The 22,428-nt window shown below is 40.2% G+C and overlaps 1 protein-coding gene across 1 annotated transcript; it reads left to right on the top strand.

Annotated features, from left to right (window-relative positions):
• The first annotated feature begins 369 nt into the window (after window positions 1-369).
• Window positions 370-19,957, top strand: nccrp1 (P1, F-box associated domain containing). Its single transcript, XM_061250470.1, has 6 exons — window positions 370-646; window positions 1,371-1,451; window positions 11,416-11,512; window positions 18,794-18,889; window positions 19,241-19,379; window positions 19,661-19,957. The coding sequence occupies exons 1-6, from the start codon at window positions 502-504 to the stop codon at window positions 19,808-19,810; spliced, it is 708 nt and encodes a 235-aa protein (XP_061106454.1). The 5' UTR covers window positions 370-501; the 3' UTR covers window positions 19,811-19,957.
• Window positions 19,958-22,428: the final 2,471 nt, after the last annotated feature.

Below are 22,428 nucleotides of genomic sequence, written 5' to 3'. Positions count from 1 at the left end.
ATGAAATGTAAATTTGGTTACGCTATTAATTTTCATGAAACCTTTCGAAATAAAATTTTCCATTTAATAATAAGTTTTTGAGTTTCCATCACATGGGCTATTTTAAAAAATGGTACATTCTATAATTTAATTCTGAGTAAAAAAAAGTCCATTGGCTGCATCTGTCTTTTCCAACATCGTGCTTTACGGAATACCGCAGTACAATGTATAGCTGTGCACCTTAATTTCACAAGCGGATAGTTTGAACGAGTTTTTTCTTTTTTTAAGCGCAGACAGCTTGACTGCAATGAGGGAAGGCTATGACCAATGCGTCTCAATAGTGGGCGTAGGAGACCGGTATGAAACAGCAAGACAATACAGCTTTAAAGAGGGAGTGGGAAGATAATGTTGCAATTACTGATACAATTTCCTGGCAATGGGTGAGGCAAGCATGAGTAGGCTAACTACGAATGTCAGTTAGGACTGAAATTTTATTCTGTGGCAGGATATATACGTGTCTCAATGGCTGCATCAGATTGGAAAAGTAAATGCAAACTGGAATGGAGTCTGGGAGATGATATTCCGATGCCGGACACCGTCGACTGGAAAACAATCTACGAGAAGAAACCGTTTGGTCGGAACTTGCTGAAGAACCCTACGCCTTTCGGTCGGTTTTTGGTGTCTGTAAATCTCTATCAGCCTATCAGAACTCAAAACTTGAGTTTTTTTGATAAAGCAGAAAATATTTTGGTAGGCAGTTTGACTGTTTATATATTTTCGATTAAGGAAGTTTAATTCGTAATTAGGTGTACATACAAGTCTACGGCAACATTTGCAACATTCGTTTTAAATGTATTTGTATTATTATTTTCAGGATTGAGTGTCAGACAAAAGTATGAGAATATGGACGTTAATAAAATAAAATGTCTTCTGAATGTCTGATTTGTAAGACTCGTTAAAAGTCCGGTGTTATTGCAGGGCATGAAGATGTTTTATACTTCTGGATTAGTAGTAACATAGTAGCTACACGTAAAAAATGCATAATGTGCCGCGTGTAGGCTGTAGACCATATCCGCGTAGATGTCGCCTACCGGCATACTTTATCAATAAATATCAAAAGTTCTTAATGTCAATGGTTCCCAAACTTCCTGGAGTAGCCTACCCCTGCCCTGTGTATGCAGGTTTCATTCCAACAACAATTGCAATCGGAGAATAAAGTTGTCAATTATTTTTAACAGATCAAATTAAAGCAGTTTTGTTTTGGGAAAATATTTATTTTTAATATAAATTTAAATTGTATTATATATTACATATTTTTTCAAGTTGCGTTTCAAAATATCATCAGGGACGTTTTATTTTGGCTTCAAAATTATGATATGGTTTCTCCTCAGGTCTGACTCACAGCATCGCGCCTCCTGAGCATGAGCTGGCCGGAATGTTTGGGGCGGAGCCACCGCGCTTTGAACCAGAAGGTTAGGGCGCCTACCAAACTCTATTTTGTATACAGTAGCACCTTTCATACATAGGGCAGGTCAAACTGCTTCATAGTAGGCAAAACAGTAAAAGCATGATGAAATGTACAAAAACATACAGTATAGATCAGGGATGGGCAACAGGCGGCCCAGGGCCCGCATACGGCCCAGCTCCGCCCTCTATGTGACCCGTGACACCACTTTAGACTAGTTAAAAAATAAAATAAATAAAAAAGAAAATCACATTGACTGCCATATTTTAAAGTTCAGTAAAACTCACTTTGGCATTAGACACCTTGATGTAATGCCTTGCTCAATGACTGTCGTCCAAAATGAGCAAAAGAAAATTGACGATGCATTTTAAGGTCCAAAGATGTTATGTTGAATGCTGCCTGCATATTTATTACTTATAATATATTCATTATAGAGTTATTAACCCTTTGAAGCGAAATTATGCGATTTACGTCAAAAAGGACTCATGCAATCTCCATGGAATAACTCTTAACTGTGGGCACCCTTGATAAATATGCACAAAAAATGTGGTAAAAAAAAAAAAGTTATTGACATTAGCTTTATTTTCCAACAAATGTAAAGCAGTGTGCTTTATTAATAATTCAATTGAATCAAACTAAGTCTTACATTTTTCAAATAAAAATAAGTGTATAGTTGCCTATTCCAGCACGGATGGTGCAGTGGGTAGCACTGCCGCCTCACAGCAAGGAGGTCCTGGGTTCGAATCCCGGTCGGCCGGGAGTTTGCATGTTCTCCCCGTGTTCGCGTGGGTTTCCACCCACAGTCCAAAGACATGCAGGCTGATTGGAGAGTCTAAATTGCCCATAGGTATGAGTGTGTGAGTGAATGGTGTGTGTGCCCTCTGATGGACTGGCGACCTCTCCAGGGGGTATTCCTGCCTTTCGCCCAAATGTATGCTGGGATAGGCTCCAGCCCCCCTGCGACCATGTTCAGGATAAGCGGGTTAGGATAATGGATGGATGGATGAATGAGTTGCCAATTCATGATTTTTTTATATTTTTACTTTGTGATCCCAAGAGACAAGCCATTTCTCCAATTCTTAAACTGCGATTTTTGGGTTACTTATGGCCTCCCTCACCATCTTCCTTTCTGTCCGTGGGGATAATATACATTTCAGTCCCCTTCCTGGCAAGTTTGCATCCCAGGAGATCAGCAGTTTCTGAGATACTCAAACCTCCCTGTCTAGCACCAACAATCTTTCCATGGTCAGAGTCACTTTTTTATGCATTATTTTATGCATTGCACTGCTGCCACCCGATTAGCTGATTAGATAATTGCATGAATAACGTGTAAAGGTGTTCCTAATAAAGTGCTCAGTGAGTAGATCATTATTAAGGGTGCCAATAATTCCAGAGGCCACTGTATTGCTGAAATTAGGATCATCTTCTTTTTTTTATGCAGACAGCCCTGGTTCTAGACTGCTCTGATTGGGGGAGCAGTCACAAAGTTTAGGGGGCACTTCAGGGCAGTGTGTTTTGGCTCTGTACTCCATCTATAAATAATACAAATGTCAGACACCAAAGACGATTGACTCAAAGAAACAGGAGTAATTATTTTGCTATGGTTCATGTTTGGGTCATTTTCTGGTGTAATGTTTAAAAAAGACATTGGAATATCTACGTTTTGGCTCTTTTTCTTTATGTGAAAAAAGCTGTATTCTGTGTTAACACAACCTCTGGAAATGTAGACAGTGGTTGCATGCATCAATTGGCCTATATATGACGTCTTGAACTTAATCAGTTCATCATAACCAACTTAATCATAATAATATTGCATGCAAACCACTGTCTGGCAATATTGCCTGTAAATACAACATAGTGAAAAGCAAGGGCACTCATTTGATGGTGTTAATGTACACATTTTACAGCCAGTTATAGCAGTGAAGTATCGGCTCATTGGCAAAGGTAGACGTTCACTGGGTGGTGTTTCAGTTTGTAGACTGATGTGCATTTAAAACAGGTCTGAAATAACAGCAGTTGAGCAGGGACTATATATTATTGATGATATACAGTGGGGGGCAAAATTTGGGTACCCCTGGTTTAAATGTCTGTTACAATGAATCTGTATGTGATCGAAAGCAAACCTGAACTTTAAATGTTACCGAGTTAGACATGACACCTTTCTGCAAATTTTTAAGCAAGATTGATTTTTTATTTCATTTTTTACTGTATATAAATTATAAAAAAAGTGCAAAAGTTTGGGAACCCTTTTGGATTATTCTTTGTTACTTTAAAACCCTCCGGGTTGGGAACGAGTCTTTGCCCCAAGTGAAGGAGTTCAAGTATCTCGGGGTCTTGTTCACGAGTGAGGGTAGAAGGGAGCGTGAGATCGACAGGCGGATCGGTGCAGCGTCAGCAGTAATGCTGCTGGGATCCCCCAGGAGGAGCTAGAATGCGTTGCTGGGAAGAGGGACGCCTGGAATACCCGGCTTTGCCTACTGCCCCCGCGACCCGACTCCGGATAAGCGGGTGACGATGGATGGATGGATGGACTTTAAAACGATGATTGCTCAGGCCCAGACCCAGGTGCAGTACTTGATAGGGCTTCAATGAGTCAGGTGAGTATAATTCCAGGGCTGAACTTTTTATTCTGAAGTAACCCCATGCCTTAGTATCCAACTGCAGTGACTATTCAGTTTGTGGTTAACAACCATGGGTTCCTCTAAACAGTTGTGCAAGGATTTCCAAATGAGGATGTTTCATTTCACCAAGAAGGAGAAGGCTACAAAAACTCTCTCAATGTTTCAAATTACCTATTTCCACTGTCAGAAATGTTATTAGAAAATGGAAGATGAATGGAACAGTTGAAGTCAAGGCAAGGTGTGGAAGACCTAGAAAGATTTCACATAGAGTGGCCCGAGACCTGGTGAGAAATTGTCAGAGGAACCCACACATCACTGCGAAAGAGCTACAAAAAAGAGCAGCAAACACAGGTCTAGCTGTTCACAGGACAACAATGCAACATGCTTTAAACAACAAAGACCACAAAGACAAAGACCTAGTTGGCAGAAAGAACAACTTTGACACAAAATCAAGCATCTGAAGTATGCAAAAGAAAACACTGAAGCCTTTTGTAACAATGTACTTTGGACTGACAAAACCAAAATTGAACTTTTTGGCCACCACCAAAGAAGGAATGGTTGGAGAAAAAAGGGTGAAGCCTTTGTAGAGAAGAACACCTTGCATGGAGGTTGATCCTGTAGGGGTCCTCGCACGGGGCTCCAAATTATGTAGGGTCCTCGCACGGGGCTCCAAATTATGTTGGGTCCTTGCACGGGCCGCCAAATAACGTAGGGATTTTACTCTCTATATAACCGGGGCGCCAGTTAATGTTATGTAGCAGTATAACTGCAAAAACGAATCAGTCTCATAAAATTACTGTTATCAGAAATATCCAACCACAAATTTAGTATTTTAATAATTAAAATAACCAATATTAATGATTGTTACATACGGATAACCTGAAGGTTGGAAGTTCTTCGAAAGACTGCTTTAACTCGGCTCTCATGTCTATGTGATTCCAAAACGGACACCGGGGTTTAATAAAATATATTTATTAAACAAACGTAAAACAGAACAGATAAACTAACGGGAAGTTAGTTAGTATGGTATGTTAGTAGAGTGTGTGTGTGCGTGAGTGTATGCACGCGTCCCTTGAACAAAGGAAAGGTGGGAGTAGCTAGCTTGGGTAAGCTAGAGTTCTGGATGTGTTAATGAGTATTAGTGTTAGCTGTGAGAAGCGCGACTACTTGTGTAGTTCACTATATATGCTCGAAAGACGACAAATCAATTCATGTACATACACGGCTAACAGAATACATTCAAATGATAAGACAAAGCAAATATAGAAACACAGATTCAAAATAAGTTAAGACTAAGCTAACACTGGCTATGCCTGCAAATGCTTGTTTAGTCTTACTGAGTCCATACGCATTGCTGGATCCAAAAGATGTGCTGTCCTTATAGGAGCCACGACGGTGCTGTAAATGCGTGTCCTGGAGAGGTGCGCAAAGCTGGAGTGTTCCTGTCTTCGCCGCGCGTTGTTGTCTGGTCCGCTCGGTTGCTGGAAGGATGTTCGTCGGTCCCTTTTCTGGGTGGAAAAGGAAGTTGAAGAGAGGTTGGGCATTCCAACAAGACAATGATCGAGAGCATACCTCAAAACCATGAAGTACCTCCAGGAAAGTGTTTTGGAATGGCCACCACAGTCCCTAGAATATTATTGAAAATCTGTGGAGAGATCTCAAACATGCCGTACATACAAGGAGGCCAAAGAATATTTCTGAGCTAGAGGTGTACTGTCAGGAAGAAAAAAATAAATTCCAAAAGCGAAAGACTTAGCTGGATACAGGAAGTGTTTGCAAGCTGATACTTGTCCGAGGAGGAGTTACAAAGTACTAAATGACAGTGCTCCTTTTGTCTTTTTCCTTTTTTTTTATTATTTTGCAACTGTAAAAATGCAAATAAAAAGTAATCTTGCTTTAAAATTTGAAGGAATGTGTCATGTTTAATGTTGTACCATTTAGAGGTTAGCCATTAAAATAGATGCAACATTGGACAAAACCATTCAGTTTCAGGGGGATAGATTCATAGTGGCACCCGTCGGAACTCCCTCCTTCACTGACAGGCGTTGTCTTTTAACAGGAAGTGGGAGACACGGTAGCCTGGTCCACGACAGTATAGGCAGAGACACTCCAGCCCTGAGAGTCGGGTTTGTCCCACTTGTGTGGGCTTGGGTTCGGGTTCAGGTGCGTAGGTATGGGAAGCCTGGTACGGGGATCCGGAGAAGGCTGTGGGTGTTCAGGTTCCTGGGCCCACCAGGCAGCACATTGGTCCCTCAGCCGAGTGTCCACTCAGATGGCCAAGTCAATGAGGGAGTCCGGCAGGTCACATGTGGTTAGCTGATACCTGCTCTGAAAGCCCATTCTGGAATGCACCCCAAAATGCGGTGTGTCCCCATCCTGCTGAAGCCATCAGGGTCCGGACCTCGATGGAGTAATCTGAGATGGAACGGGAACCCTGGCAGATACGGAACAGCTCATGGGAAGCCGCTGGTCCAGAGACGGTCCGATTGAACTCCCTCTTCATGGCGGTGGAGAAGAGGGCGAAGTTGTAGCATTCGGGGAGTCCCAAAAGTCCCGGGCTCGACCGGACAGAAGAGTAATGACATACACCACCTTAGACCGTTCAGTGGGGAAGGTGGAAGGCTGTGAGCACTGTGACAGGAAGGAGGCGCAGTCCTTGGGATTGCCGTTGTAGCACTCTGGAGGTGGCAGATGGGGCTCTGGATGGGACTGTACCAGTTCAGGCATAGGAGCTTGCCAGGGTGTTGGCCACCTGGTGGAGTAAGGTGTTCATGTTCTCCAGACCCAGATGTGAGACCAAGGCATAGCTTTTATAGTAGAATCTGTATTATAGTAAAGGTGGGTCAAACAAGCGGCAGTCGATAGCCAGCAAACAGAATCAGCAGGGATAAAGCAGTTTGTGGTAATCCGCAGGATAATCCAAAATGGGGTTGTGGTCACAGGCGCAGGGTCGATAACAAACGGACATAGCAAAAAAAAAAACAGAAAACGAAAGTCGAAAAGCCAAAACGGTTGATAAACTGCGGTTCAAAATAAGACCGAAATGCGGAAGTCGGAGACAAAACAGGTCATAAGAATCAGATATAAACGCTGTAAAGTACAGTCAAGACACATAAGAACATGGCCCCTGGGAGTACGAGAGAGGCGATTCTGTGACCGTGATATCCAACGAGACCAGTGCGAGATTCAAGACGGTAGCCTCCAGCTGCTAGATTGTAAACATATACTTTTACGAAATAAACCCATTCTATTACTTATCAACTGGAATAAGACAACCGGGTCGATCTGGAAGACCTTTAGGACTTCATTGATGAGTGCTTCGACCGACTCGGCACCATGAGTGACACAAAAAAAAACTTTGCCTCTACACCAACTGGCGAGACATGCCGACAATTCGACTCCATTCCCAACTCTCCGGACAAATCATGCTGTACTGAGGTCAGTGACATTTTACTTTCCATCAACAATAAACTCTCTGAACTAGATGCAAGAATAGCTCTCGTCGAAGTGCTTCACTCTGAATTCCAGCAGCTACGTGAAAGCCTTGAGTTCAGCCAGGAACAATGAGCCACAATAGCTAAAGAAAAAAAATCCCTCCAACACTCCATTACCCTCCAAACAACCCAGCTCTCCTCCATTGCTAAAGAAAATAAGGACATGAAAGAAACCATACTCAATCTACAATCACGCAGCATGAGAGACAATCTTGTTTTCTCCGGCATCCCAGAACGACAACCCAGAACTGTTGATAAAGGACTTTGTCTACACACCTCAAAATCTCCCTGGACAATGTAAAGGACAGTACATTCCACAGAGTACACCGCATTGATCCTAAAAAACCCCCACACAAATGCCCACGACCCATAGTGACAAAATTTGAACAAAAAGAACAGATACGATGTCAAGGCAGACAATTAAAAGGCCAACGACCAATTCCCCTGAGAAATCCTGGACAGACGCTAAATACCAATCAGAAAACAAAACAATTTAAAAAAGCAGTCATTTCAGTTGATAAGTTCTACATTCTCTTTCAACCCCTTGCCCACGCTCACTGTATACTCAACGGTGCTGATTTTTACATGTATAAAAATGCACTTTGCACAAGCACCTAATTAAAGTTTACATAGTTAAATTTGTATATTTGTATGTCATTTCTGTTTTTAGGCAATGGTTTTTTTTCATAGTTTTTTTTTTTTATCGGTTTTTTATTCATACCAGCCCCCCTGATCCAAAACATGTCCATGTACTACATCTTTGAGAGGACACATATCCACCAATTCTCTTACGCACATGCGCATGTACATGCACAAACATTCTGCTCATGCTCCACGCCTATGGTGCCGACCCATCTAGACACACATGTGCATATGCCCATACATACACACACACACATAGACATGCACAAAACACAAAAACCATTCAAACTAAAAACAAATTACAAGCAGATGTATGCCTTCTACAAGAAACTCATTTATCAGAATCTGACTATCATAAATGAAGAACACCACAGTTTAATCAAATATTCTCCGCCCATTTCAACTCTAGGCAAAGAGGGGTAGCCGTTTTAATAAACAGCCTTTTCACCTCTCTCCAATCTGTCTTGACACCCCAATAATAATCAGAGGAGATTTCAACCCAGTCATGAACCTATCATTAGACAGGTCTAACAATTCAATCAGCACACGTAACTGCCCAACCACAGAAATAATTCAACATGAGTGATTTTGGTCGTGGCGATGGTTGGCGCTTAAAACACCCAACCGCTAGAGAATTTTTATTCTTTTCACCACTTCATCACTCCTACTCTTGTATTGACTTCTTTTTAAGCAGTAACTCAATTATTTCCCAAATCTCAGACATACTCATACATACCATTACCATTAGTGATCATGCTCCCATCTCCCTCACTTGGAATATTAACATTCTTGCAAACCATCCTACAGATGGCGATTCAATACATCCAATACGTCTTTAATAACTACCAACCTACTATCTCACCGACCAAGCACACTCCTATTTGGAACAATTTCTTAATGAACAGAAAACCATTAAATATTTGATCATGGATTAGTAAAGGTATCACACACCACAAACATATCCTGGTCTCTTTTCCTCATTTGGTCCAGAAGTATGGCATTGGTCAGAATCACTTTTTAGAATTCCTCCAGATCAAATCCTCTATTCAAACCAAAATCAACATTAAATCCTCTAACTTAGATCTTCCCCCACTAAGATGAGACCTGATTAACATCACAACTAGAAAAAAACTACTATCCCAAATCTACAAGATCATTTCCATGTCTGATTTAACAATATCCATCCCTTCAAAAAAATGGGAACAAGACCTACAAATTACTCCCAATTCCAACTTCTGGACCCAAATCTGCAAAAACATCTTCTCTATATCCACCAACACAAACATGCAACTCATTCAATATATGATTATTCATAGAGTACACTACGCGGGGGAAAGCATGTTTAAAATGGGTTTTATAGGTTCTGTGCTATATGCATGCCACATGGGATAGCACACCAATTAAACAATTCTGACGGGACATCACAGCCAACCTCTCCCTTCTTTTGGGCTGCCACATCCGACTTTCCTCTCCACTCTGCTTACTTGGAGACACATCCAACATAAACTTAAACAACACATCCAGCAGAATACTCTCCATTGCCCTTATCATCACCAAAAAAACTATCCTCAAGAATTGGAAATCAAGGAACACAATCAATATTACACTTTGGAAAAATCTACTTATTCCATATCAGTGGAACAGATCTGTCTCAGTTAAACAACAAACTTTGACATAATGTGGAATACAGTCATTGATGCCATGAATTCATAACCTCTGCACCAGTTTCACCCCTTTATTATTATTGAATTTCCTTTCTTTTTTTGTCCTCTCTCTGGTTGTTTGCTGGTTTGTTTTATTTATTTTTTATTGCACAATAAAAAAATAAACAATCTGTCGACGTGCTGAACAAACAAAGAGGTTTATATAACAAGAGGGAAAGGCAATCGGGGGTGAGAAACAATCAGGAAGTGAAAATCAGGAAGTGAAAATGCAGGTGACAATGAATGAATGAATGAACTGACAGGGTCACTACGGTGTGCACAGAGGGTACTAAAACACGGAAGCACAATGCACATAGACAAAAGACTAGACAGTGAAAACACGGAACCTGACAGTTTTTCACAGCTATGGCATGGATCTGCAGGATTTCGTCAATTCTGCCCGCACCTGTTGTAATTCTGCCATTTGTTCTTCATACCGCTTCTTTAGTGCATTTGATTTGGTGATGAGCCAGCCTTTACCTCAGCTTGTGTGGCAACTGATCGGCATCATCCTGCAGAATATTTGCCACCTCAAACAGAGATTTTTCTTCTTAAGCTCATTGATGCCTTCCGCCCTTTGGTTTAGTGTTAGGATTTCAGTCACTTTCTTTCACTTCTCCTCATCTAGGTACATCCTGTACCTGGACCTAGCTGATGCTATCGAGGACAGCAGCTTTTTAGTGATAGGGACCTTGATGTTGAAAGTTTTCACCTTTGTTTATTGAGAAACCTCTATCCTCTGTTGCCTGGCCATGAGAAGCTTCATACAAAACTCCCATAGCTCAGAGTAGTTTTAGCCCAGGAAAGCATGATGCAGGTAGACATCCAGCCTCATCGGTGGGTCAGTTGGAAAGGAAGGTGTCATCTCTAGGCTCATCAGATAAGAAAGAACAAAACTGTTGGGTAATTGCGTCACCTGCAAGAAACAATACAAAGGAACAGACGAAAAACAATAAAAATATATAAACGCTTTATCTTAGTCACACTAAGTACTATGTCAACCCATTTGTCAGCTATGGAACAGTTAATTGTATGTTGTATCTTTTGAAAAACTATGTAGATATTATAGATATTATTTAGTATTTTTCATATACAAATGCTAAAAATGAGTGCATCTAAAAAGCATTTTGACTTCACTTTCAAAATGATAAATGTTCTGAATGACCAGCAATAGCAATCTCTGTTGTTTTCCATACTTCAGTCTGAAACACAGGATGTAGCTGCTCTCCTCATCTGAAAACATTGATTTCTGTTTAGTGTTTGCCCCTTGACTGCTTAATTTAGATCAAATCAAATGAGTTGGTATCTTCTTTCTTTGTCATTTTATTCCGCTGGATTTGCTTTGCATACTCTTGTTAAGCCCATAACTTTTGGTAGACCCTGTTCCATGATGTTCGAATGACTGTATGGGGGTACAGTCACTAGTGAAATGACAGTCACGAGTTGAGTGGCTAGAGGTGCAGTTACAATTGGACCTGAAATTAATCTAGTTTTCTTCTCTTGCTGGTCAGGTGACTTCAACAGCTGGAGGATCAGTACAGAGGTCCTTCCATATGACAGTAGCGAGATTCCTCCTGGTGCTGTTATCTGTCATATGCCTCAGTTCAGGTGAGGAAGACTAGTGCACTACTGTGAAAATACTGTGACAAATGAGCAGGTATATGCCATATTACATTGTTTTTTTTACACTACCTTGAGAAAGGATTCACCCTCATCGATTATTTCGTGTTTTAATTTGCTGCAAAATAAAATGAAATTATATTGTAATTAGTCATATACACCAATCAGCCACCACATTAAAAACACCTGCTTAAACCAGTTTTTTTATGATATGTGTACTTAGATAAGCAGATAATCATAAGTGAATTGCATTCAAGTTTAATTTCTAAATGAAAATGGAAATCTTGTCAGCTCATTGGGAGGGCGGGGTGCATTGTTTTGTTATTTAAATATCTTGGTAGGTACTGGTGTTCATGATCTATCTTAACTGGTGCTCCAGGACCTGTAGAATTTTTCAGATTAAAGAAAATAAGGCCACCTGCCATATTTCAAAATGCATGGGATCTATTCCTACATACAGTCAGGTCCATAAATATTGGGACATTGACACAATTCTCATCTTTTTGGCTCTATACACCACCCGAATGGATTTGAAATGAAACGAACAAGATGTGCTTTAACTGCAGACTTTCAGCTTTAATTTGAGGGTACATCCAAATCAGGTGAACGGTGTAGGAATTACAACAGTTTCTATATGTGCCTCCCACTTTTTAAGGGACCAAAAGTAATGGGACAAACTAACAATCATAAATCAAACTTTCACTTTTTAATACTTGGTTGCAAATCCTTTGCAGTCAATTACAGCCTGAAGTCTGGAACGCATAGACATCACCAGACGCTGGGTTTCATCCCTGGTGATGCTCTGCCAGGCCTCTACTGCAACTGTCTTTAGTTCCTGCTTGTTCTTGGGCCATTTTCCCTTCAGTTTTGTCTTCAGCAAGTGAAATGCATGTTCAATCGGATTCAGGTCAGGTGATTGACTTGGCCATTGCATAACATTCCACTTCTTTGCCTTAAAAAACTCTTTGGTTGCTTTCGCAGTATGCTTCGGGTCATTGTCCATCTGCACTGTGAAGCGCCGTCCAATGAGTTCTGAAGCATTTGGCTGAATATGAGCAGATAATATTGCCCAAAACACTTCAGAATTCATCCTGCTGCTTTTGTCAGCAGTCACATTATCAATAAATACAAGGGAACCAGTTCCATTGGCAGCCATACATGCCCACACCATGACACTACCACCACCATGCTTCACTGATGAGGTGGTATGTTTTGGATCATGAGCAGTTCCTTTCCTTCTCCATACTCTTCTCTTCCCATCATTCTGGTACAAGTTGATCTTTGTCTCATCTGTCCATAGAATGTTGTTCTAGAACTGTAAAGGCTTTTTTAGATGTTGTTTGGCAAACTAATCTGGTCTTCCTGTTTTTGAGGCTCACCAATGGTTTGCATCTTGTGGTGAACCCTCTGTATTCACTCTGGTGAAGTCTTCTCTTGATTGTTGACTTTGACACACATACACCTACCTCCTGGAGAGTGTTCTTGATCTGGCCAACTGTTGTGAAGGGGTTTTTCTTCACCAGGGAAATAATTCTTCTGTCATCCACCACAGTTGTTTTCCGTGGTCTTCCGGGTCTTTTGGTGTTGCTGAGCTCACCGGTGCGTTCTTTCTTTTTAAGAATGTTCCAAACAGTTGATTTGGCCACACCTAATGTTTTTGCTATCTCTCTGATGGGTTTGTTTTGATTTTTCAGCCTAATGATGACTTACTTCACTGATAGTAACAGCTCTTTGGATCTCATATTGAGAGTTGACAGCAACAGATTCCAAATGCAAATAGCACACTTGAAATGAACTCTAGACCTTTTATCTGCTCCTTGTAAATGAGATAATGAGGGGATAACACACACCTGGCCATGGAAGAGCTGAGCAGCCAATTGTCCCATTACTTTTGGTCCCTTAAAAAGTGGGAGGCACAAATAGAAACTGTTGTAATTCCTACACCGTTCACCTGATGCAGTTCCTGTACCAAAATTTTTTTTTTTGTTTGTCATGAAAGTTGCACTGTTCAGAACATGGCGAGCTAACTTAGTGGGCGGAACACAGTGATTTCACTTTATTTGTATGTATGTAAGGATAGATAGATAGATAGATGTGTTGACACCTCTGCTTGCTTGATTGGCGTTTAGCAAGAAAACACACCTTTATCTGAAGACTTCAGATACAAAAACCACCTGACATCTTTTGTTTTAAATAAGCTATTTTTATTAGGTTTGTATGTCCAGGTTCACTAATTCCAGTTTAATTGCAAAGAAAAGGTTATTCATTATTGAATAAAAATTTTCCAACAATGTAATCTATTTCTTATCACATTTGTTTGCCTTTTGCTGCAAAACCCTCTATGTCCGCCTGTTTGGACAAGACATAGGAAACTGTTGCAAAATCACCAATGGCAGAACTGGAAACATTATAAACGATGAAAGCAGAATTTAAAATGGATGAAACAAGTCAATATCCATGAATGTATCAAAGTTTTACGGATGACAGTGTATGATCCTTCGTCCAAATCTGTGACTTTTCAATCCATTTGTTGAAAATGTACTTTGCTCCATCCAATAAACAACATTGACAAGTAAGAGTATCACATCAGGTTCTGGCTTAGAACAAGGCTTATCTTACTTATCTTTTGCAGCTGAATACTATGGATTAAGCTGAGTATTTCCCTGAAGTTTGATGACAATTCAGACATACACCGATCAGCCACAACATTAAAACCAATTTTTTCATGATTAAAAATTATTTAAACTGTACAAACTTTTTATACGCACTTTCATTTCATTATATGAGATGTGTACTTATATAAGCAGATACTCATAAGTGAATTGCATTCAAAAGTTTAATTTCTCACAACGGGGACCGGGGTTCGATTCCCGGTCCTGCCAAAAGCCAAGTTTGGTCGGCTCACGTGGAGTGGCATTAATCGGCCCGCCTCTCCAGAAGGAGGGTCTTGGCAGAGTTAGCTGATCGCGATTTGCTTCTTGATCTTAAAATCTAAGTTCTTGTGAATCTTACAAGCACATGCTTCTCTTTGTATGACATTGAGCCCTGGACAGTTTGTGCCATGGATGCAGACTGTAGCGTAGTGGTTAACAAAGTGTTCTTCTACGCAAAGGCTTCACCCTTTTTTCTCCAAACATACCTTCTTTGGTGGTGACCAAAACGTTCAATTTTGGTTTAATCAGTCCAAAGCACATTGTTCCAAAAGGCTTCAGGCTTCTCAAGTTTTACTTCAGATTTACTTTTGTGTTGAGGTCATAGAAAAATTTCTGGCAACTCTGCCATGTAGGTCTTTGTTGATTAAAGTATGCTGTATTGTTCTCCTGTGAACAGCTAGACCTGTGTCGGCTACTCTTGCAGCTTGTTTGCAGTGATATGGGGGTTCTTCTGAGAAATTCTCACCAGGTCTCAGGGCCTTGACTTCAACTGTTACATTTATCTTCCATTTTCTGATAATGCTTCTGACTAGCCTTCTTCTTCTAGATGGAATTGAACCATTTACATTCTGACATCTTTTGACAACTGTTAAGAAGAACCAATGGTTGTTAACACTAGGCAGAACAGCCACTGCAGTTGGACACTTTGGAAGGCATGGAGTTACTTCAGAATAAAATGTTCAGCCCTGTACTTATAGTAACCTGATTAATTGAAGCCCTAATGAGTAAATCACCTGTGTCTGGGCCTTAGTAATCATCTTATTTACGTATCATCTTTACGTATTGCCCCTTTTTTTGACACAAGCTTGACATACTCCAAATAAAATGGGTACTTATCCTTGAACCCTTTTCACTATAGGCATAATGCTGGTATCTTCTGAAAGGTAACACTTTGTCTTACAAGAATCAGAATTACTCTAAATATTACTAAAACTAAGTTACAGAAGTGTTACAGAATCACTGAAAAGATTTTGGCATTCTGTGTCGTTTTTTCTAATATACAGTACTGTGTGTGTGTTAGTATAAAAGAACACATTTGAGATTTCCAAATATTCATTTTCCAAAAGATTAAATTTTACAGAGACGTTTTTGTATTTAATTAAAAGAAGTAACATATTACTGTAAGCAATTGATTACTTTTTATATAAAAGCTTGATAAAGGCTGTCTGAGATCAGAAGCAAGGAGCCAACCAAAGTCTACAGAAGAACTGTGGCAAGTTCTCCAACATGCTTGGAACAATCTCCCTGCTGATTCTTATAGAATTGCAGGACAGCGTTGGCTATCTCAGAGAAGTGATGCAGTTTTGCAGGGTGGTCACAAAAAATATTGATTTGATTCAGTTTTTAACTGTTCTGCCAAATGACTAAAATGTATTGTAAAATGTATAGTACATTTATTTAGGACCTTTGATTTAATTATTTTTGAAAGAATCTTATCTGTACAGAATGTTTTACTTTTGCACAGTACTGTATGTCAAGGCAGTTTTCCAAAAAAGAGAGAGAGTCCAAAAGGACACATGGAGACTATGTGACATTATGCATCTTATGAAGTGTTAAATTCAGCATTTTGCTTACTAAACTATACAACACTTTTTATTGCACTTCCCCCACCTGTCACTCTCCCCCCACCTCTCTGTTCCGACTTTATTCTCCTTGCAGCTATCCTCAGAGAGCAGCAACAGGTCGAGAAGTGCAATACACACGATAATACCATCTTGCATGCTAATATATTCATTTAGGTCCATCCATTGATGTTTTTGTCAAATACCCAACCCCCATCAACAAGTAAAAAACATTCCATATTTTGCTATTTATTATTAAAAAACAGACTGTTAAGCATACTGAATAATAATAAAATATTTAGAGAATGTATTTAGATTCTCACCGATATAAATGGGCTCACGTCACTGAAAATGACCCCCTTCCCTCTGGCTTTGCCAGGCCACCATTGTCCATCCATCCATTATCTTAACCTGCTTATCCTGAACAGGGTCGCAGGGGGGCTGGAGCCTAGCATACATTGGGCGAAAGGCAGGAATACACCCTGGACAGGTCCCCAGTCCATCGCAGGGCACACACACAATTCACTCAAACACTCATACCTACGGGCAATTTAGACTCTCCAATCAGCCTGACCTGCATGTCTTTGGACTGTGGGAGGAAACCAGAGTACCCGGAGGAAACCCACGCAGACACGAGGAGAACATGCAAACTCCACACAGTGAGGTCCCGGCCGACGGGGATTCGTACCCAGGACCTCCTCGCTGTGAGGTGGCAGTGCTACCCACTGCACCATCCATGCCGCCGGCCACCATTGTAAATAAGATATTTTCTTAATGACTTGCCTGGTTAAATAAAGGTTAAAGGTACAATAGGTAATTTTGGACTTCTAATGGTCAAGAGAGGAATTGCAGCAACAAACATGCTGAAACCACAACATTGTTTATCCCATCCCTTCTCCATGAACATGCTGACATGGAAATGCCATTGGCTGTGGCTATTAGAACCAATTTTCAACCAATGCGCTTGAATTATTGAACAACATACGATGTTTTGGTACAGAGTGCCGGCCCGTCAGCTGCATATTTTGAAACTACAAGGGTGAGTCAACATGTAAATGAGCCTTTTTCAATGATAAAAAGGGATTCACAATGGTCATGTGACAATGTTTTAAATAAAAAATAATAAAAAGCAATCTCACCGTCTTCCTCAGGAATATTTACAGCAATATATATAACTGTACGTCTAAATAGAAGACTATTTAGACGTAGACATCGCAAAATAAATTTTTTGTTGTAAACTTTTGGCATAAAATCTCTAACTGTTTTTGCCCAAGCACAACAGTCTCAGTATGCATATTGGAAACACTAGTTTCATTAGGCAGGTGATAAAATGCTGTGTTGTTTTATGCATACACCATTGGAAATGTAATGTCATTAGCTAAAATGCTTTTTAGTCGTCGCTTCAATAACAATTCTGCAGCTGTTTCTTTGAGGAGCTGAAGTTATATTTAATTTTCTTGAACACGGATGGGGGTAACACATTCTCTGCTACTACATTATCAATCCTGGTCAAAGCCTGGTCAAATTCCTCCAGAGAAATTCTAGGTGAACAATGGACATTCTATCGACATTTCTCCTAGTTTGCACATTTTTGAATGAGAAACTATTGTGCACTTGTGAAAGTTGTGCATCTGTGAAAAAGACAGTGACATAACCTTATTTCTTGCAGTATGCAGAGGTGACGTCCCCCCACACATGTTTTACCACCCACATTGTCACTAAAGCAATGGTATCATAAAATAGGTTATAAAGATAGAACCGTGAGTTTTAACGCTTTCAAATGGTATAACCTGTTACCATAGCGATAGAAAATTACATCCCAAAGAAAGGAATGAATGGCAAAAAACTCTCACCAGTCCAGCCCTGGCCCTTTTAACTGGTACATTGCAACCAGATTTAGAATTTAAATTCAAATTTAACGTATTCTCATACCCTTAAGTATGGAGGTGTATCCATTATTGGGTTTGTGTGGCACCTGGGGGCACAGGAAATATTGTGCGAATGGAAGGAAGGATGGATTCCACCAAACATGAAAAGATTCTCAAGGTTAATGTTCAAAGTATGGGTGCAACAGTACACAGAACTTGGTTCGGTTCACACCACAGTTTGGACATCACGGTTTGGTACGAGTTCGGTACAACGGGACAAAGCAACAAAAAACCCCAAATGCATAAGGCTACGTTTATTTTAATTCATTTATAACAGTAGTGCAAGTTACAGTTTGTTTCACCTAGTGTCGTATAGTCCCTTGAACATGCCATACGTGCAAGAAAGCCAAAGAATATTTCTGAGCTAGAGGTGTTCTGCCAGGAAGAATGTGAAAAAATTCCAAAAGCGGGAATTGAAAAACTCTCTGCACAGTTTCATTTTGAAACTGTAAAAATTTTTAATTAAAAATAAACTTTGTAACATTGACAGGTCAGGTTTGCTTCTGTTCATTTAGATATTAATTGTGAAAGGCTTTTGGACCAGGGGTGTCCAAATTAATGTACTCTGCTGTAGGTAGTGCATTTATGCTACAAGTAAAGAGTGAAATTTGTATGTGGTGAAACCAAAATGTGTAAAAATAAATAAAAGCTGGAAATCTGAACTTTCACCACATGCAAATGTAAAAATGGTCGTATACAGTGCCAAATGAAGAAAAAAAATCCTTGTCCCAAGACTTATGGAGCTCACTATATGTGGTGATTTTGAGAGTCTGTGATCAGTGTACAGTATCAATGATTATGTGTTGGTGTTGAGGGTATGAGTTGAGTTTGTTGGTGTTCCCTCAGCTGGTTTTCCCTGGAGCAGACGGTGGATCTGAAGGGGGAGGGGTTCTGGGAGGAGCTGCTGGATAATTTCCAGCCTGATATCTCTGTCCAAGACTGGTGAGCCTGTTTGCACCTACCTATGGGGTTATAGTGCAGACTGTTACCTTTAATTTGAGGGTGTTTACATCCATATTGGGTGAACCATGTAGAAATTGCAGATGTTGTGCCTCCAAAGAACTATAAATATGACAACAAATATTAAGATGGGCGGTAGTAGTATTGATCAACACATGTAATGTAACACAGTGCACAGTGTTTCATTTTGTTCTCGTAGAATACCTTGCAAGTATTTACATGCACACATATCAAGTTCTCAATTTATATCACCCAAGATGGATTCCAAGGCCAAGAAAGAAGATGCACTAAGCCAGTATTCCCGAGTAAATCCTCTTTTGTCACCTTTTTCAGGTATGAGGAGACCCAGTTACACAAGTTCATCTATCAGCTGCATGTGAGGCTGCTGGGGGTCAGTGGGGAGACTGTGATCCAGGAGCACACTATCTGCCCAGAAGAGGACACCAGCTCCTTTTCACACATGTGGAAAAAGGTAAGACCTGTGGGCATTCATTGCCTTTTTTACATAGCAGTCAGCACAATGCAAAATCCAATGGTACAGCAAGTTAATAACCTACCTTATGTGTGTTCTCAGATGTTATCACAACTGAAAAAACAAATGGATTACTGACTCATTATGAGAGTATCATAAATTAGTTTGGGATAGTTTATTCATTCCAGTGGGGTAACTTATGCCTACGTTATTGTAACATGTAGTATGTATGTATGTCTGTGCACATGCATGTGTCAACTTGTGTATGTACATGTTCACAGGTGTCCCACGTGTTCTCCAACTATGGTCCCGGGGTACGGCACATTCACATCCTGCACAAGCTGAAGAACATGAACATGATTGATTTCCATGCTACACGAGTCACAGACAGCACAGTCATGGTCAAGGCCACCAGGTCCACTCTACACTGACCAAAATGAAGATTGCTGATATGAGTCTTCACCAAAGAAAAGACCCTGTCAAATTATAACTTTTCCTTTCATCTATTTGATTCATGAGATTACTGACTGAATTATATTTTCGAGACTTAATTAAAAGATCAGAACTTTTTCCTTCCAGTTTTCCCAGTATGTCTTATTTCGGTTTGTTGCCTCTCCTGTAAAATGTGCCTCTCCTGCTTCTTTTTATTCCACAGTCTAGTTTAGGTTTGTTGGATTTTGGTATTTTTTTAGTATATTTTACTTGTGCTCCCCCGTTCATCCTGTTCCTGTCTGCAGTTTGAGTACCTTTTTTTCTCATGTAAATCTCAGCTAACAGATGACCCAAGACATATGTAGGAGTCTAGAGCTATCAGAAGGAAACTGTGGTTGAATGGAAATGATAATACATGAAAAGTCATTGATCTAGCCAGGAACCATGTAATGTATGAATGTAAATACCCCTTTGTCTGATGTAGGAGTGAAATATCACATGCAAGAAGCCTTTCATCCTGGCTATCCCAAAGGTAGAAAAATCATACTTAGCCCTCCTATTTACACTATAGTTTGGGGTCATTTTCACCCCATTTACTGTTTGACATCTCTTAAAAATCAGTTAACCTAGTGTAATTGTACGGATTATTATTATTATATACTTTTTTTCCAGGTAAATGTGCATTTTTGAGGTGCTTGGCATGTGTGAACATTTTCCACACAGAAGTGAAGGATCTATCAAAAGCATAGACCTGGGCATGGCCTATGGACTCCACAGCACCTCCTATCATGTTGTCTTATATTATAGGCATTCACTTTCACCTACATGCACTAAATAGTTAGGCATGTAGCTCTTCTCTCTTCTATATTTGTGTCCATTCACTTATCCAAACAGGAAGTCATTTAGAATTTTGTGTGTGCACATACCAAATGTTTAAATACTCCTCCTAGGGGGTTTGTCACATTCACACGAAATGTGGTCAGCATGATCTAAGGATAGTCCTGATACTAAATTGCAAAGGGATTTTATATATCTTGGAACAATATGGCCAGAACAAGCGTACAATTTAGACTTAATGCCGTGCAAGCAGGATGTTGACGGAAACTTTATGAATATGTTCATTGTTGGAGTGTAATCACATTCATATACCAGTAAAGGTTCACTGTCTTAATGCCACCAGCTGGCCACAGGAAGTGAGGCTTATATAATGGTCTTATGTGTTCTCCATGGGGGTTCATCACATTCACAGCAGATGTGGTCAACATGATCTCAGGATAGTCCTGACACAAAACTGCGAACCTTATCTTGGAATGATATGGCCATGGTGAGGCGTACAATCTATATGTCACACCGCGCAAACAGGAAGTGGGCTAAATTTCACTCTACATCATCCGAGTTGGCTGAAACTTTACACACATTTTTGGAGTGTAATCACATCCCTATATGAATACAGGTTCACTGTCATACCGCCACCTGCTAGCAACAGGAAGTGAGGCTTAAATAACAGTCTTATGCGTTCTCCAAGGGGGTTCATCACATTCACAGCAAATGCGGTCAGCATGACCTCAATCGTGAAACAAAAAGGCAAACTGTTTTTTGATAGCTCAGAATGGTATGGCCATGGTGAGGCATAGAATTTACACATCATGCTGCGCAAAGAGGAAGTGGTCTTAATTTCATTCACCATTGTCTGATGTCACTGAAAGTTTATGAATTTGTTCATTTTTAGAGTGTAATCACATTCATTTACCAATAAAGGCTCACTGTCTTTGTGCCACCAGCTGGCAACAGGAAATGGGGCTTAAACTATCAGTGAGCACTTTATTAGGTATTTATTAGACTTCCTTTTAGACTTCTACTGCTGTAGCCTATCCACTTAAGAGTTATGATGTTGTGTGTGTTCAGAGATGCTCTTCTGCATACCACTCTTGTACTGTATGGTTATTTGCGCTACTGTCACCTTCCTGTCGGCTTTGACCAGTCTGGCCATTCTTCTCTGACATCTCTCATTAACAAGGTGTTCCTGTCTGCACAACCTTTTTTTTGCAAACTCTAGTGACTAGTGTGCGTGAAAATTCCCAGGAGATCAGCAGCTTTTGAGATACTGAAACCACCCTGTCTGCCACCAACAATCATTCCACGGTCAAAGTCACTTAGACTACATTTTTTCCCCATTCTGATGGTTGATGGTTCACATTAACTGAAGCTCCTGACCCGTATCTACATGATTGTATGTATGTATCTACATTGCACTGCTGCCACACAATTGGCTGATTATCTAATTGCATTAATAAGTAGGTTTAATAAAGTAAAAATGTTCCTAATAAAGTGCTTGGTGAGTGTATAATAGTCTTATGCATTCTCCTAGAGGATGCATTAAATTCATAGCATAGTATTCATAGTGTCTGGAATAGTGTAGTTATCGCAAGGCCTTGAATTTACATGAAACCTAGCACAAACAGAAAGCGGGCAGCATTCCACTGTACACTGTTTGATGTGGTGGAAACTTTACACATATTTTTCCTCATGTCAACTATGCCACCAATGCTGCTGCAAATTTAAAAATTTTATAGGTTCCACCGAGATCATGAGATAACCAAGGACCAGGAATTTTACC

The sequence above is a fragment of the Conger conger genome, chromosome 7, assembly GCF_963514075.1.
Source record: "Conger conger chromosome 7, fConCon1.1, whole genome shotgun sequence".
Classification (NCBI taxonomy): Eukaryota; Metazoa; Chordata; class Actinopteri; order Anguilliformes; family Congridae; genus Conger; species Conger conger.
The sequence above is the reverse complement of the archived record's forward strand: the minus strand, read 5'-3'. Positions and strand labels throughout refer to the sequence as shown.